The sequence below is a fragment of the Eucyclogobius newberryi genome, unplaced genomic scaffold (assembly GCF_026437365.1).
Source record: "Eucyclogobius newberryi isolate DKJ021-1_F unplaced genomic scaffold, fEucNew1.0.hap1 SCAF_1, whole genome shotgun sequence".
Classification (NCBI taxonomy): domain Eukaryota; kingdom Metazoa; phylum Chordata; class Actinopteri; order Gobiiformes; family Gobiidae; genus Eucyclogobius; species Eucyclogobius newberryi.
Genome location: NW_027315723.1, coordinates 21,129,046 through 21,145,142, shown reverse-complemented (window position 1 = coordinate 21,145,142; position 16,097 = coordinate 21,129,046). Strand labels below are relative to the sequence as shown.

At 39.5% G+C, this 16,097-nt stretch overlaps 1 protein-coding gene across 2 annotated transcripts in view; it reads right to left on the bottom strand.

The window, feature by feature from the left end:
* Nucleotides 1-16,097, bottom strand: part of LOC140355276 (kelch-like protein 29) — a 420,755-nt gene that overhangs the window by 8,110 nt on the left and 396,548 nt on the right. For both annotated transcript variants that reach the window (XM_072440142.1, XM_072440143.1), the window contains one exon: nucleotides 4,634-4,827. In XM_072440142.1, coding sequence (XP_072296243.1) covers nucleotides 4,634-4,827 — 194 coding nt within the window. The remainder of the gene's footprint in view (nucleotides 1-4,633; nucleotides 4,828-16,097) is intronic.

Here is a 16,097-nt window from a genome sequence, read left to right as displayed (position 1 = left end):
ATAATGTAAACATGATGTAAAACTGCTGTAAACCTGCTGTAAACATGATGTAAACCTGATGTAAACATAATGTAAACCTGCTGTAAACCTGCTGTAAACATGATGTAAACCTGATGTAAACATAATGTAAACCTGCTGTAAACCTGCTGTAAATCTGCTGTAAACCTGCTGCAAATCTGCTGTAAACCTGATGTAAACATAATGTAAACCTGGTGTAAACCTGCAGTAAATCTGCTGTAAACCTGCTGCAAATCTGCTGTAAATCTGCTGTAAACCTGCAGTAAATCTGCTGTAAACCTGCTGCAAATCTGCTGTAAATCTGATGTAAACCTGCTGCACAAATGAAACAGCCTCATTGGTGCTCGGGGCCTAAACAAACAAATATTTTGCCTAAATCTCCGATCATTATAGACTGACCTACATGCATTTGTGATGAAATATTCATACTACATGCAGCGTGTTTGGGCATCCCAAGGCATGATGGGAAACAGACGAATAATCAAAGGGCTCAGCCAATTCTGTGGAACTTTTGCACATCGGTTAATCCCCAGAAAAGCATATTTACAGTAAGCAAATACCGAACATCATCACAAATGAATATGATTAATTTTAGCCTGACTTACTTTTATCAAATGACTGCACATACAACTCATATAATTGAATGAATTGGAAAAACTAATACAATACATTTGTGTGTTGTGTCACTTTTATATTTACTCTGTTGTTAATATTGTTTTATTGTTATTAAAGGTGCACAATGTAACTTTTCAGGAGGGAAGGCTTGGTAACTGCCTGTCATTTCTTTGGCTTTCAACTCCTTTATCTTGGATTTCATATATTTTTTGTTGTTGCTTTGTGCCAGTTAATTTTCCATGTGTTGCTATTTGTTAAATATATGTAATCACTTATTATTAACCTTTATTTAAGCAGATAAGAAACCCATTGAAATCAAGACCGCTTTTACAAGGGCGACGTGGGCCCTATATATATATATATATATATATATATATATATATATATATATATATATATATATATATATATATATATATATATATATATATATATATATATATACACATACACCTTAATGACCTGATTTACCGTCTTAAATACATGAAAAAACTGTTCATTTTAAACTGTTTGCAACTGTCCAAACTTATTGCTCATGTCATAGTTTATTGTCACGTTAAAGCTAACAAATATTTACATCCTAACAGCGAACTTCCTGCTTTGTGGAGAATAAAACGCAGGCAGCGCACAGAGGTCTCTTTTTGACCGCACGAGCTGCTTAGACAATATAATTGTACTTTATCACACACAAAAATCACGTGCAGCCAATTTAACAACTTAATTAAGATGTTACTAAGCTTTAATCAGTCTTAATAAACTATTTGTTCATTACAAAACGTTGTTCATGCTTTATTAAGGTTGGGTAGATACTATAAAGTCTTAACTTTTATTTTCACCTAGTTTAGTCTAGTCTTTATTTGTCATAGAAAATGTTCTAATTAATTAATCTTACGAAAGAAAAGATGACCTGCACCAGACTTCTGTTACTGCTACTTCCCATCTACAGTAAAAAGTATACATTATAATCACAGCTCGTTATTAACAGCAGCTCAGTAACATACAACGCAACATGACAATTTCAAATGCACTAGCAGATTTCCTAATATTACAAAATGTTAAAGGTTTTGCAGCAAAACATTTTAGCCTCACTAATGTCGATGCCGTTGATTATCCAGGACGTGCCGCTTCAAGTAAAAGGTCTACGCATAATTAAGACCATTTCAGAAGTCAGAGGTCAATTCCACTGTCTGAAGGTTAAAACTAAAATGTCCGACAGTGCAACGGGAAAAGGATGATTCTGAGTTTGTGTTTGTGTTTACTTTACAAACTCGACAAGCTTCTCGAAGGTGCCACGGGGCCTCTCCAACCATCAAGAACCACTCACTCCCACACTTTCTAAATCAGGTAAATAAGGTGGATGCAGTGTCTTGCCCAAGGACACACCCAAAAAACTGTTGCCTGAATTTCCCTGTACAACTTCCTGTACAGAAGAAGAAGAAGAAAAAAAAAAAAAGAACGTGACACTTTTGCCTGAGCTAAAAAACCAAACAGCCCACGCATCTGCTCTGCTCGACGACACGGGAAATCTCTCCAAGCGTCTGGCATTTTGATCATTTGGACAGTGAGACCCGCTCCACGTGCAGCCTTTACGTATATAAATAGTCCGTTGTCGGCGGTGACGCTCGCTCGCAGACGCATCCCTTCAATGGACTTGTTGGGGAAATATTCTCGGCACAAGAAAAAATATTATTCTTCATTCTGTGAGAAATGGAAGTCGGTCTGATAAGTGTTTGTGAAAGCCATTTGCAGCTGGTGCGGGAGAGCGACGGCGCCGCGCACGCTACACACGGGAGTACACGGGAAAGTACGCACGCTACACACGTAATAGTATTTGCGTCAGTCGATAAGACACCGGAGAGAGAGATGGTGAGAGACGGAGGAGGAAGAAGAGGAGGAGGAAGAGGAGGAGGAGGAGGAGGAGACGACGGACTCAGAAGAAATGATGAAACTATTCTATGTGGAAGAAATAGTCAAACAAAAAAGTACTTGAGTAAAAGTCTCGCTATTCGACAGGGGAGACTGTATTTCCGACCTGTAAATTACTGTCAAATCGCTTCTCTCAAGTTATTCATATAAATGCACTCTCTGACCCCGCTGGCGTCCGGCCGTTTGAGCGATAACACCATTTTCTCAGCGGCAGCAGAAACATCCGCCTCCTCAGCTTCTCCATCTCTTTTTTAAAAATATATTATTGAGCTTTATTTAACCAGGTCTGTATTCATTATCTTATCTGTACCTGAACACGCCACGTCAAAACTGGGACTAAATCTGTGACTAAACAGATTAAACTAGGACTGGGTCCATCTAAACATGGACTAGACTGGGACTGGGGATGTAGACTCGGTTTAGTCCTGATGTAGACTTGGTTTAGTCCTGATGTAGACTTGGTTTAGTCCTGATGTAGACTTGGTTTAGTCCTGATTTAGACTTGGTTTAGTCCTGATGTAGACTTGGTTTAGTCCTGATGTAGACTTGGTTTAGTCCTGATGTAGACTTGGTTTAGTCCTGATGTAGACTTGGTTTAGTCCTGATGTAGACTTGGTTTAGTCCTGATGTAGACTTGGTTTAGTCCTGATGTAGACTTGGTTTAGTCCTGATTTAGACTTGGTTTAGTCCTGACGTAGACTCTGTTTGGTCCTGACGTAGACTTGGTTTAGTCCTGACGTAGACTTGGTTTAGTCCTGACGTAGACTTGGTTTCGATATGGTGCGAGTGTGAATGTGTCTTTTAAGGAATGTGTCGAGGAGAAGTTATGCAACGCTCCTTTGAATGAAGAGTCGCATCTCGCATTTTTCCTCCAGACGAAATATGATCATCAGCTTCTATATAATCTCACACGGAGGGACGAGCGGCTCCGACATGTGGCACTGTCACTGTTGGCCAGGCCATTATGTACAAGTACACAGACTCCCAACCAGCAAATACTGCAGTTTTGACAGCCAGAGGCATCAAGAGTACTGTGTAACTTTACTGCTGGACGGTTGTCAGAGATAATTAGAAGACATATCATTCGATGCTCAGACTATCGTTTACTTAGCAGAGTGTTTAAAGCTTTTGGTGTTTTATTTTAGATCATATTTAGCTAATGAACTGACATCTATAGCTACAATCTAAGGATAAGGATTTGTTTATGATGGAACACTATGGAACACTTCTCTATCTTGAATTTAATTGGAAAATGTTTTTGGCATTGATGTGTTTACTGCCATACTGTGGAACATTACAGACATCGAAATAACATCTCCATGGTGACAAACAAGTGATGACTTTAAAGAAGCTCTTGAATGTGAACCAATGTTTGTAATGTCCATCTTTCACGTGTTTGTGGCGTGCTAACACACGGGGCAGTGATCCTGGTGCTTTTACGGCAGAAAAGGGCCATTTAGAGAGAAAAGTGGAGGAGCCAAAATGGAGGGCAATTTGTTGTCATCCAGTAATGCAGTGTAGTCAGTGATGATGGAGGTGGGACAGGGATTATGGGGACACGGACCCACAGGAACAGTTTTAACATCTGTGTGCACTGGAACTTTGTAAGTCATTTAAAAGAAGATATTTTTTTCAATGCTGACAATATTTATCTTGCCTTCTTTTTGTATTCAAATAGCTTTGATTCTTTTGCTTACGCTGAAGACTGCGAGCCACATTTCCCCACAATGTATTTGGGACACAAAACTCCTGCAGTGGAATCAATGTATCGATAACATAATGGAAACAGATTTTTTACAAAGAAATAGAATACTGCAACAACTTTTAAATTAAAAACTGGACTTGATTCTCAACAAACATCAAACGATTTTTACTTTAAATTTGAATTTCATAAAGGGACCTATGCTGGACATGATTTAATGTGTTAAAGCTTTTGTTTTACAGTTTCCTCTTTGTGTCTTTTGTTTTTTATAGTTTTCTAGAAAATAAAGATGCCAAAAGTTAAAGACACTCTTGTAACTTCCCACACGTGTCCGCTCGGCCCGTGTGTGTACGCTGCTCGTCCTGTAATTACCGATCATGGGCGACTCGATGAAGCTCCACGTGTTGCTCTGGGGCACGTAGGACTGTAGCACCCCGGCGGAGCGCCCGGCCTCGTTCACGCCCCCGAAGACAAACACCTTTCCTCCGCAGACCGTGGCGGCGGCGGAGTGCACCGGCTTCGGCAGTGGCGAGACCGTCTCCCACTGGTTTGTGATGGTGTCGTACCTGACGGAGAAACAACACAGAACATGGTCAACGACGACGACATAAAGCCTCGAAATAATAGTTTGTCAAGCCGACTAACAGAAAAAAAACACTTAACTTTATCCTTTAAATGCCGAGGCCTAAGCACTAAAGTTTTTCCGAGCCAGTTTGACTTTGCAAGTGTTTTATTCAAATTCTAAACTCCCAAATCAATAATTCAAGCGGGACAAAACTGGAGAGCCAAGTGCACCTTATAAATGATCCTGTTGGCAGACAATGCAAACAGAGCGACGAGACGCATGGCAAAGTAAAGACAAAACGGAGTCATGACCCTCTTCCCATTAAAGCTACTCAACAGGACGTCTTTTATATTCTCGCTAATGATTTATAAACCCGCTTACGCCCCGCTGTTCCTCCCCCCACGCCCCCGCGCACACACGAGCAGCACGAGCAGCACAACATACCCGGCTCGCTCGGCGCTCCAAAAAATTCATCGCGAAACGCTGCTTTTGGCTGCGGGGCTGATGGATATAATTAGCGACAATGCCTCCACCGCCAGGGAGCATGAAAAAGACCAGCCATTACGTACAATGACAGCAATTAAAGCAATTACACAAAGCAACATATGTCTACAGCTACAAGCCATTAGTCTGCCGAGTGTGGGTTTGTGACAGAGCAGAGTTCAGGGCCGCGAGCAGAGGTTTTCTCCTGTCACGGCCCAAAAACTCATTCCCCAAATGACATGAAGACGGGACCATGGACAGGCTCAGGACATGAAGACGGGACCATGGACAGGCTCAGGACATGAAGACGGGACCATGGACAGGCTCAGGACATGAAGACGGGACCATGGACAGGCTCAGGACATGAAGACTGGACCATGGACAGGCTTGCGACATAAAGAGCAGTAAAATATTTTGTCGAAGTTTGTTTATTTCATATTTTTGGTGACTAAAGCTGAATCAAATGGAATACAAATGTGTACATTGAATCCAGCGATGGAGCGGTCCGGGACCCACATGGGTCATTTGCATTTGCAGATTCAGGTGGTTTCGTGGGAGAACACTCGTCCGGCTCCAGTCAGTGTACACCCGGAGTAAAAGTACTGAGCTTTTCGTCAAACCAAACATAATTGAATGAGAGGAACGAGTGGAGACAACGGATACATTTTTTTACCTCTCAAAGCCATATTGTGGAACATTATCGACAAAGCAAGTTACGCATTGCACCTTTAAATTACAGGATCACGATTTGTGGCGTGAACTATTATGTTTTTTTTCTTTTATTTACATGGACTTATTTGATGAACTATAATCAATGAACCTGCCACAATCTAAAACGTTCATACATGTTTGTGACTGCATAATACATAAAATGACATTCTTTTTTATTGTTGTAAAATATCTGCAAAACAACAAATTCAGCAAAAAGAATCTCATCATTCGAGCATTATGTTGTGTTTTTCACTTACAAATGTATTCCTCTAAAAATACTCATTTACTCAAAAATACTCAACCATCAAAGACATCAAATATTCACAATCTCCCAATCGTTTTCAGAGGCCATGGCACTGGAGGTACAGGGCGACAAGGCACTAAGACCATTCAAACTGTGACAAACCGTTCTCTTTTCTCAAATTAAAACAACATCAGTGGTTTAAGTTATTTTGGTAAAACACCTAAAGCGGCGTCGCCTCAAACCTCTTCCAGTGCCGTCCCGGAACACGAAACGCACGGGCGACAGCTGCATTAGCCTCGAGGTCTCTCCTCTTTGGGGGGTCTGATGGGGTCTTTGGTTGACAGCTGCCCCAGGAACACGGCGACGGGAACCGGGGCCCAGGCAGCGATCGGAGCGCCGGCAACACTGGAGGTGCCAATTAGGCCCGTTTAAAAAATGTAGAGTCAGGTGAGCCCCGCAGAGGTGGCGCGTGCCGGATTCTCTGGCAGCAGTAATTACCCGTTGAAGGACCACCGCAAGGGAGAAGGTTGAGAGTTTTAAAGGGCCGGCGTCGCGTGCAGAGAGGCTGATTATAGGAGCGGAGAGAGGCCGTGGCGACCGCTGATCACAGGGACAAAAGAGACGCAGAGAACATAATGTAAAAGGTGTAATACGAGCCGATTTTTAATGCTAATGAAATGAGCGTGTACAATAGGCCAATGCTACAGCTGTGTGCGCCGGGCCGGGAATGTGGTCGTACCAGGGCTTCAACCATGGATGTATTATATTATCTGGATAGGGTACGCCCCCTCTGCCTCTGGCTCCAAATTGAGTAGTGGCCACTTCGCAGAATGCAGCCTTTTGGTCGGACCATTTCAGGAGTTCGGCCTCTAAAATTACCAAACATGCTAAATTGTTTTTTGTCTAAAAATAAAATAGAAGGAATTTCACTCTTCAACTGTTTCTAAAATACTTAAAAAATACATTTTTAATCTTCCGGTGAATGGTGTACGCGCACCGAGCGCGCACGTAAACCTCATGAACGAGCCTCGGGAGAACATGTGACGAAAACTAAACACAAACAGAAGAAAGTGACGAGACGAGACCACGATACTCGTAAGTTGTGTTTGTATGTCATTCCTCACGTTTCACACATTGTTCCATGTGAAGTGTAAATCAACGATTACACAGTTAACACAAGTTAACACGAGTTAACACGAGCTAACACGAGCTAACGTAAGCTAAAGTTTAGCTACACAAAGATGCAACAACACGTCGTGATGGCTCGTGCTTCTGCAAATAAATAACTAATTATTTCTCTTACTAAATGTTCTAAGAGACAAAAGGTTAAGCACAGATCAAGGAAAACTATTTGTATTATGTGCTATAAAAAATGTTTGTATTATGTGCTATAAAAAACAACCAATAATTCAAATATAACCTGCTATAATGGGTCATATCTTACATATATAAATGTAAAGGTGTTTAAAAGTGACAGTCCTGTACTTACAGGGGCTGAGACCACATTTGAGGTTTTATTACATATTTCATAATGACGTGTGCTGTGTTTAAACAGCAAAGCACACGCTTGTTTTGTATAGGAATGTCATGGATTTACTTCCATGGAATATGTAGAGATTTAGCAAACATGTCGGTTATGTTCTAACTTCTAAGGTTTAAACTTATGCATAAGTAAATGACTTTTGGTTCTAGCTTTAAAAATTAATGTGAAAAGAGGAACTTTTGTGTTACAGAGCGAAATGTAAATCTGTCAATAACATATTCCAGCTTTTCTCTGTTAAATGTGCAGAATATATCAATGTTCTAATGAGTATCTTTCTCATCTTCAGAGTGCTGACCAGTGAGTTTAGTCTGTCTGTGCTGTCCAGAGCTCTACAGGTCACTGCAGGTCACTACAGGTCACTACAGGTCACTGCAGACCTAATCACTGCAGACACAGAGTCATCTCAAGTAAACTCCTGACGACTCCAAAGCAAAAGGTATTTTAATAATAACTTGTGCCTCGACTAAAAGTAAACAGTGTAGAATCAGTATTTTGAATTTATAAAATGTCTGTTTTGTTATGACCAAAAAAACTAAATGATAATTGTTCTTCAAAAGAGACACTGCTGTGTCACATGTGTCTGTGAAGCAGCTTCAGGACAAACATATGAAGTGTATGTTCTATGACTTTTATTAATCTAAACATATGAAGTGTATGTTATGTGACTTTTATAAATCTAAACATATGAAGTGTATGTTCTATGACTTTTATTAATCTAATACATATGAAGTGTATGTTATATGACTTTTATAATCTAATACATATGAAGTGTATGTTCTATGACTTGTATAAATCTAATACATATGAAGTGTGTGTTATATGACTTTTATAAATCTAATACATATGAAGTGTATGTTCTATGACTTGTATAAATCTAATACATATGAAGTGTGTGTTATATGACTTTTATAAATCTAATACATATGAAGTGTATGTTATGTGACTTGTATAATCTAAACATATGAAGTGTATGTTATATGACTTGTATAATCTAAACATATGAAGTGTATGTTCTATGACTTGTATAATCTAAACATATGAAGTGTATGTTATATGACTTGTATAATCTAAACATATGAAGTGTATGTTCTATGACTTGTATAATCTAAACATATGAAGTGTATGTTCTATGACTTGTATAAATCTAAAGCTGTGACATGTTCTGTTTGTCTCAGTCATACGATGGAGCTGAACGGTGCAGTTACTGAAGTACAGAAGACTGCGTAGCCATGGAAACAAAGTCTTGTTAAATACTGAGATATTCAGTATTTAACGCAAAAATGTCACATTCATGTGCATATAACTGATGTAAAAAGAGTGTTTATTTTACCATTATTATTAGTATTATTTTGTCCTACGCTGTTTTTATTTTATCTTTATCTTTATTTTCCTCCTCCATTCCTTATTAAGGTATGAGAGGTTCTGTCTATAGGAGTTTTTGTTTATAAGAGTTCTTCTATTAAGAGTGTTTCTTAAACTTCCTATAAGTGATCTGTCCTTTTCCTCTGTATCTACTGTGTTGCAACAACAAAATTTCCTCATGTGTGGACAATAAAGGAATATCTTATCTTATTCAGTTTGTTCTATTTGACTTATACAGGTTGTTTTATCATTGTTAATATTTTTATGTTGCACTGAATCACCAAAGCAAGTTCCACTGTTTGTGGATTCTGTTCTTTGACAATGGCAATACATTTTCTGATTCTATTAATGATGATAATAATAATGAACAGTACACAGACTCCAAAACACCTTAATAAGGGACTCCCACATTGTAGCTTTAAAACTCATTGTAGCTTTAAAACTCAACTAAAACTGGCTAAAATCAATTTATCATTTGTAGTTATAATCAGATTTACATTTATTGAACAAGTTCATTCATGTTCATTATTCTTATTAAATACATTAATAAACAAATGTGTTTTGTATTTATTAAAGATTGACATGATAAAAAAAACGACACAAAAGGAAACTGAATATCATTAAATACTGCTTAACTCAATTATGTAACAGAATCGATGATTATATTTTATATTTCTTCTCATCTGATTAAAAAAAATGCATATTGGCCAAATTATATTATGTAAATAAATAACTGAAAAGTTAAAAATAAATACCCAAACCAAAAACTACAGAAAATGATGAGGACGTTATTCCACCTCTAAATGTAATTCATTGTCATTAAACCAGACTTTTTATCTTAACACTTCTTTAAAATTCTCTTAAATATCAGAGCTTTACAACATGATACATGTATATTTATAGATGGATATAACAATTCATCATTATACGTTACGTAAACAGACTATTTCAAGCCGAATTATTCCAAAAGTCTGTGTTGACTGTTTTCAGTCGTTCACGCTGCTGTGACGTGCTCGCTCCCGACGCCAAAGCCTCACAGCGATGACGTCACAAAAGTGGGAGGAGATATACCACTGTTCAGGAAGTAATGCGGAACTAAAAAACTTTTTTGGAACCATGCGCCAATGAGCAGCTCCATAGGTTTCAATGGCGGCCATCTTGGCTTCCGGGGGCTTGGCTTCAACTCATTAGTTTGGGAGTCGGCTAGTTAGCGATGATGTTTTCAATTACCGTATTTTCGGGATTATAAGTCGCACCTTTTTCCATACTTTTGGCCGGTGATTAATACTCCAGATCGACTTATAATGTGATAGTAGTCATTATTTTCACACTGACAACCTCAAGAGGGCGCTCGAGGCTCTAAGCGACGCAAAAGAAGAATCTGCACTTCCTCTACCTCTGGAGTTTGTGGAGTTGTTTAGAAGTGACACAGAGGAAGAAGAATTCAATGGATTTAGTGATTTGGGGTAAAACTGATGCTTTGGTAAACTTTTGGTAAACTGTTAGCATGTTCTTTATACCATAGTTATCTGAATAACTGTTAATATGTTACGTTAACATACCAGACACTTACCACAGTTCTGTCTGTGCCTCATGTAGCTGAAGGTGTTAGCGTTAGCATACGTACACATATACACCATGTTCTCTCATCTGTTATTTTAAATTGCATTTCAAGATGAAATGTGCTTTTGGTTTTGGAATGTATCAAATAAATTTCACCCAAAAATGTGACTTATACTTCAGTGCCACTTATATATGTGTCGGAGCAGCCTAATTTCCGGTACATGTCGGCCTCGGTGAAACTGAGATTTTACTTTTTTTCCCCCAAATTTGTGATTTACGTTTTTTTGCATTATGTGAAAGTTGAAGTTATAAAGGAGCCCCTCCGTGCTTCGGATATCAGTACCTTACCTTAAAAGTACACATTAAGCTGTTAAAAATGGGTAGTTTTCGTGTGCCGCGGGGGGGCGTTACCCTTTTTTCAGCCACGTACTGTTTACATATCTCTCTCTCAGAGACATTATTTACTCTCCAGACTTTCTCCAGAGATGATTACCTGGACTACATTGCAACGGAACTGAGGTACTTTTACTCTAATTGCTTAAAACGCTGTGTTTTAAGGCGGTGCGCACCGGAGCAGACACAGAGCAATGCTAAGCTAACATGCTGCTTCAGTGCACTGAATCAGGTTATTTTTCTGAGTTTTGTCGGTACAAATTATATACTTATGTAGTATTTCTTGACCCTTATGTTGTGTGGGTTGTGTTTTATGTCTGTTTTATGATGCATTACGAAAGTTTTCGTGGCAAAACCTGCGTTTAGCTCCGGGCTGTGGGGCTAAGTTGGAAGCTAAACTTGCTATCAACCTGTTAGCTCCGTACCAACCGGTTATTTACCTTAACGAAAGGTATTTATATAATGTATTTATACAATTGAATTGATGAATGTACTGAAGTATTTACTGCATTATTTGTTAATTTAAAGAGATGAACTAAATGACATAGTAGCTAGCTAATGTTTGGGTATTTCACTGATGGTCCTGTCTATTGACCGCAGGCCAGGTGCGCCCAGTGGGGAACCAGAACAAAAGATTAAATTGATGGCGAGCTGAGACCCGCCTGGACCCTGAACCAGAACTGATTCACTGAACTTTACAAACCTACAAATCCTTCAACATGAGTCTCCTGTGGTTATGGTAGGGGCTGATTCAGCCGTCCAATCCGCCCAAAAGACACCACAGACTTTGCAAACTCTCAAATCAGTCACAGCGCTATCTTTTGGACAATACAAAAACTCTGTTGCTTGCTCTTTCATGGACACTTTATTGCTATTTCATTGAGATGTGCAAATGTTATTTAATATGTGTGTGCACTTCCTACACTGGATGTTTTATGCTGAATCTCGTGTTGAACTTTGATTGCAATTTATACAACCATAGATTGTGAACCTTTCAGTATTTCAGTATATGAAACCATTGAACATCTGCAGATTGTACATTTTGTAAATATTGGATTAATTGTATGTTGGTAAACCTTCACTGTAAATATATAATTCACTAGTTTGTATTATTGCTTACACGCACCTCCCTGAGTCAAACCAACCTTCTGATCCAGCCCAGTGGCATATTGACACACATGCTACATGTGGGTCGTGCTTTATGTGTGTGTTTTATGGTGCTGAATCAAAAGTAAATATTTAATTCAACTCCGACTTCTGGATGGTAGAGATGTGATTTGTTAACGTGAAAATAACTTTCACATTCTTGGATTAATACATTTTTATTATGTACATATCACCACTTCCTATTGCACTACATAACTTTATACCTTATATTTCATTCTGTACATATCATGCCGTTTAGTGCTCAGTGTTCTGTTTATCGACAAATGCAATGAACCCTATTCCGATTCTGATTCTTTGATTCTATTCAGGGCCTTTTGTAATCCAAATATTTCCATGTTAATATAGTAACTTCTGATTCAAGTCCAGTTCAAGTCCTAATGAAAATAACACTACATCAATAACAACACTCCTTGAGTCTTGAGTGACAGCTGTAGGGGGAGGTGGTGTCAGTGTGACAGGGGGGAGGGCTTATCCCAATGAGATGCAAATGAGCCCCCCTGTGACTCTGGGCTCTCTCAGGTGAGAATCTTTAGAGGCCGTTTTCTCAGTGAATGGGTTTGAGAGTTGTATACATTCAAATGACCACAACTTACTCAAATATGATCAGATGTGCATGAGTGAGACATAATTGGAAAGCTTTGAATTCACACTTTCAGAATCTGTGAATAACTCTTAATGTCTCCGGGTAGACATGTAACTGGTTTATCCACGGTCAGACACATATGTTTTTCTCTTCTCTATTATGTATTTTTTTGGCTGGAGCGACTTATACTCCGGAAAATATGGCAGTCAAATAATAATTTATTTTGTATATTGGTTGAAATATGTTGACTGAAAGCTTCTAGATAGAGAATATATATTTACTAAGTGTAATATTAATGATAATCAGAAATAGTTTATTATTTTTCGAAACTTTGACCTGATAATGCCAATGTCTTTGTTATAAAAAAAGGATTTTCATATTTTTTTTTTAGAGTCTGCACAGTCCAGATAACGACTGTGATTGTCAAAATACGACAACAATTATTTTTTTCATATGACTGCATTTTAAACCAGCGGGATATAAAAAAAGGAAATTATGTCAAAAAACATCTCTATATTTGATGTTCACAAATGTAGGACATTCAATCGCATACACAGTGTACAACATGCCCCGCGGCTCCTTTGTTTCTATGCTCTTGCAGGTAGTGGGTCGACCATTAGGGGGCGCTCCTACATTACAGGATGCCTTGTGATGTCACCTGCATTTCTTTCTTTGATCCTTAGCTTGGTGACGTTACATGTGTTTTATGACACCACCTGTGGCAAGGTATCTGAGCGGCGGGACGGGTCGTGTGTGTACCTGTGAGGATTAATAAAGCTACTGAACGTGTCGTCGTGTCTCATCATTTCCGTCTATCCGAGTATCCATCCTGGCCTCCGCAGCTCCGAACATCCCGAAGCTCACACGTTGGGATCCTGGGGATTTTGTCCGTCTGAAGATTGCACTGGAGCACCTACTGCCCCCACAGAGCACTGAGACCTACAAGTATCTGGTCCTGATTGATCATTTACAGGTAGAAGAGGCGAGGTTGACAGCTGATGCCTACCTCTTCTCCACCACACCCTTCAGCGACACCATGAACGCCCTGAACGGTTGGCTGGGCCAGCCCCACCAGCTGGTCTTGAGTGGGACTGACGAAGTGATGGAAACACCTGACGTTTGCCGGGGGGACGATGCAGCATTTGAAAATGTTGTGCAACAACAGTAAAGTTAAACAAACACAAACACAGAATATTAACATTTCAATACAGCAATAGATTGTAATATTACCTTTGCTATTGATAGATGTCATAATTTTTTGACACACATTTTGGTTTTGTTATATCGTTTTTCTATCAAGATTATTTCATTTTATTTTCAATTCATAATCTAAAGGTTTGTTATATGGCACCATATAGCCTTATATTTGACAACAGTTTCCTTCATATTCTGGCATTGCTGTTTTTGTACTTTATAAAATACCTCCATTGTGGGACAAATAAACGTTTTCTCGTCTAATCTTATCTGGAATGAGCCACGAGCAAACCTTTTTCCACTTATCTGCCTATAAACGTCTATGTTACAACTCCAAACGCCTCTGTATTACATCTCTAATCTCCCTCATTTTGTATTCCAGGATTCAAATCTCTTTCGCCGTCCTCTTTTTGGAATAATAGCCTCCTAAAATGCTCTCGAGAGTGCGTTCGCCAGACAAAGCTCCAAGTATTTAGCTGCTTAAGTGTCCCTCTAGTCGCCTGCATGCGCATAAAGAGCTGAGCGGACCCAGTCAATAGTGTATTTGCATTTGCCAGGAGGATAGAGCGCGGCGGCTGCAGGGGAAACGGGGCCGGCTTGTCGAGGGGATCGCCATATAATCTGTGGGAAATGTTGCCGAAAATGAATGTCGTTTGGCGTTTAGCGCAGCAAATATGACAAAAGATGAAAATCAATATGCAGATTATTCTTGTCGTTTTGAAATGTGAAAGTTTTACCCTAAATATTTACAAAAAAATTGCCTTATTTGGGATAAAAAGATAGCAATTAAGCTATGTTCACATTTGCACTAACGCATCAAAATGGGGGTAAATTCCACAAAGAATTTTACGAGTTCTAACTTGTAAATTCACACTGAAACAGCTTTCCAACCTTGAAACCTGTGCGTTTGGTGAAATTGAACAATCTAAGAGTTAAAATACTGACTAACCTTGTGTTATTTTTCCTTTAAGAGGTTTGTGTTTTGTCTACACAATTTTTTTTGTAAGAATTCTACATCGGGACTACACTCACTCCACTTTATTCAGACAAAGGCAAGGTGGCTGAAGTGTCTTGCCCAAGGACACACCGGCTATACGCACACGATGAAGCTCAGGATTAAAACAGCTCTAAACATTAAAGTGTAAGCGTTCATGTTTCAGAAGCCCAAGGAAAACGGAAAAAACTGAACGGGAATTCAACCTACAACCGCCTTTTGCGCCCCGATCCACCACGATCCTCCCCAAATACAATTACGGCATGTCTATTACCCAGCGGAAAGTTTTAGGCAAGTGAAACATTGAGGTCAGATCATCAGCGCCCACTTCCGCCGCATAGGTCATCCGTCAGATTGATTTGATTAGTTTCGATTCGCCGTTGAGCGATTTAATACGGAGCGTAGCATTAGGCGAGGCCCGCGGAGTGGCCCATATGCTCTGGTTACATCCTCAAGGACGCAAGGACTCCAGAGGAAGAAACGGGGACTAAATAAAATATTATCCTTGCGTTCTTCAGCCATATAGAGCGAGGACGCCACATTTGTTCCTGTCACAAACGGGCTGGAGGAGCTGATCCGTCAACATGTGGAGCTCGATCAGGTGTGGTTTTATTTCTTGTCGAGTTTATTTGTGAAAAAGAGCGTCACAGCACAATGTATTTAATTTAGGGCTTGATTTGCGCAGAAAACAAACCCTCACACACACCACACATCAAAACTGAGATCAGACTGGGACTAAACTGGGACGAAACAGGGACTACACTGAGACTAAACAGGGACTACACTGAGACTAAACAGGGACTACACTGGGACTAAACAGGGACTACACTGAGACTAAACAGGGACTACACTGGGACAACAGGGACTATACAGGGACTACACTGGGACTAAACAGGGACTACACTGGGACTAAACAGGGACTAAACAGGGACTACACTGGGACTACACTGGGACTACACTGGGACTAAACAGGGACTATACTGGGACTAAACAGGGACTATACTGGGACTAAACAGGGACTAAACTGGGACTAC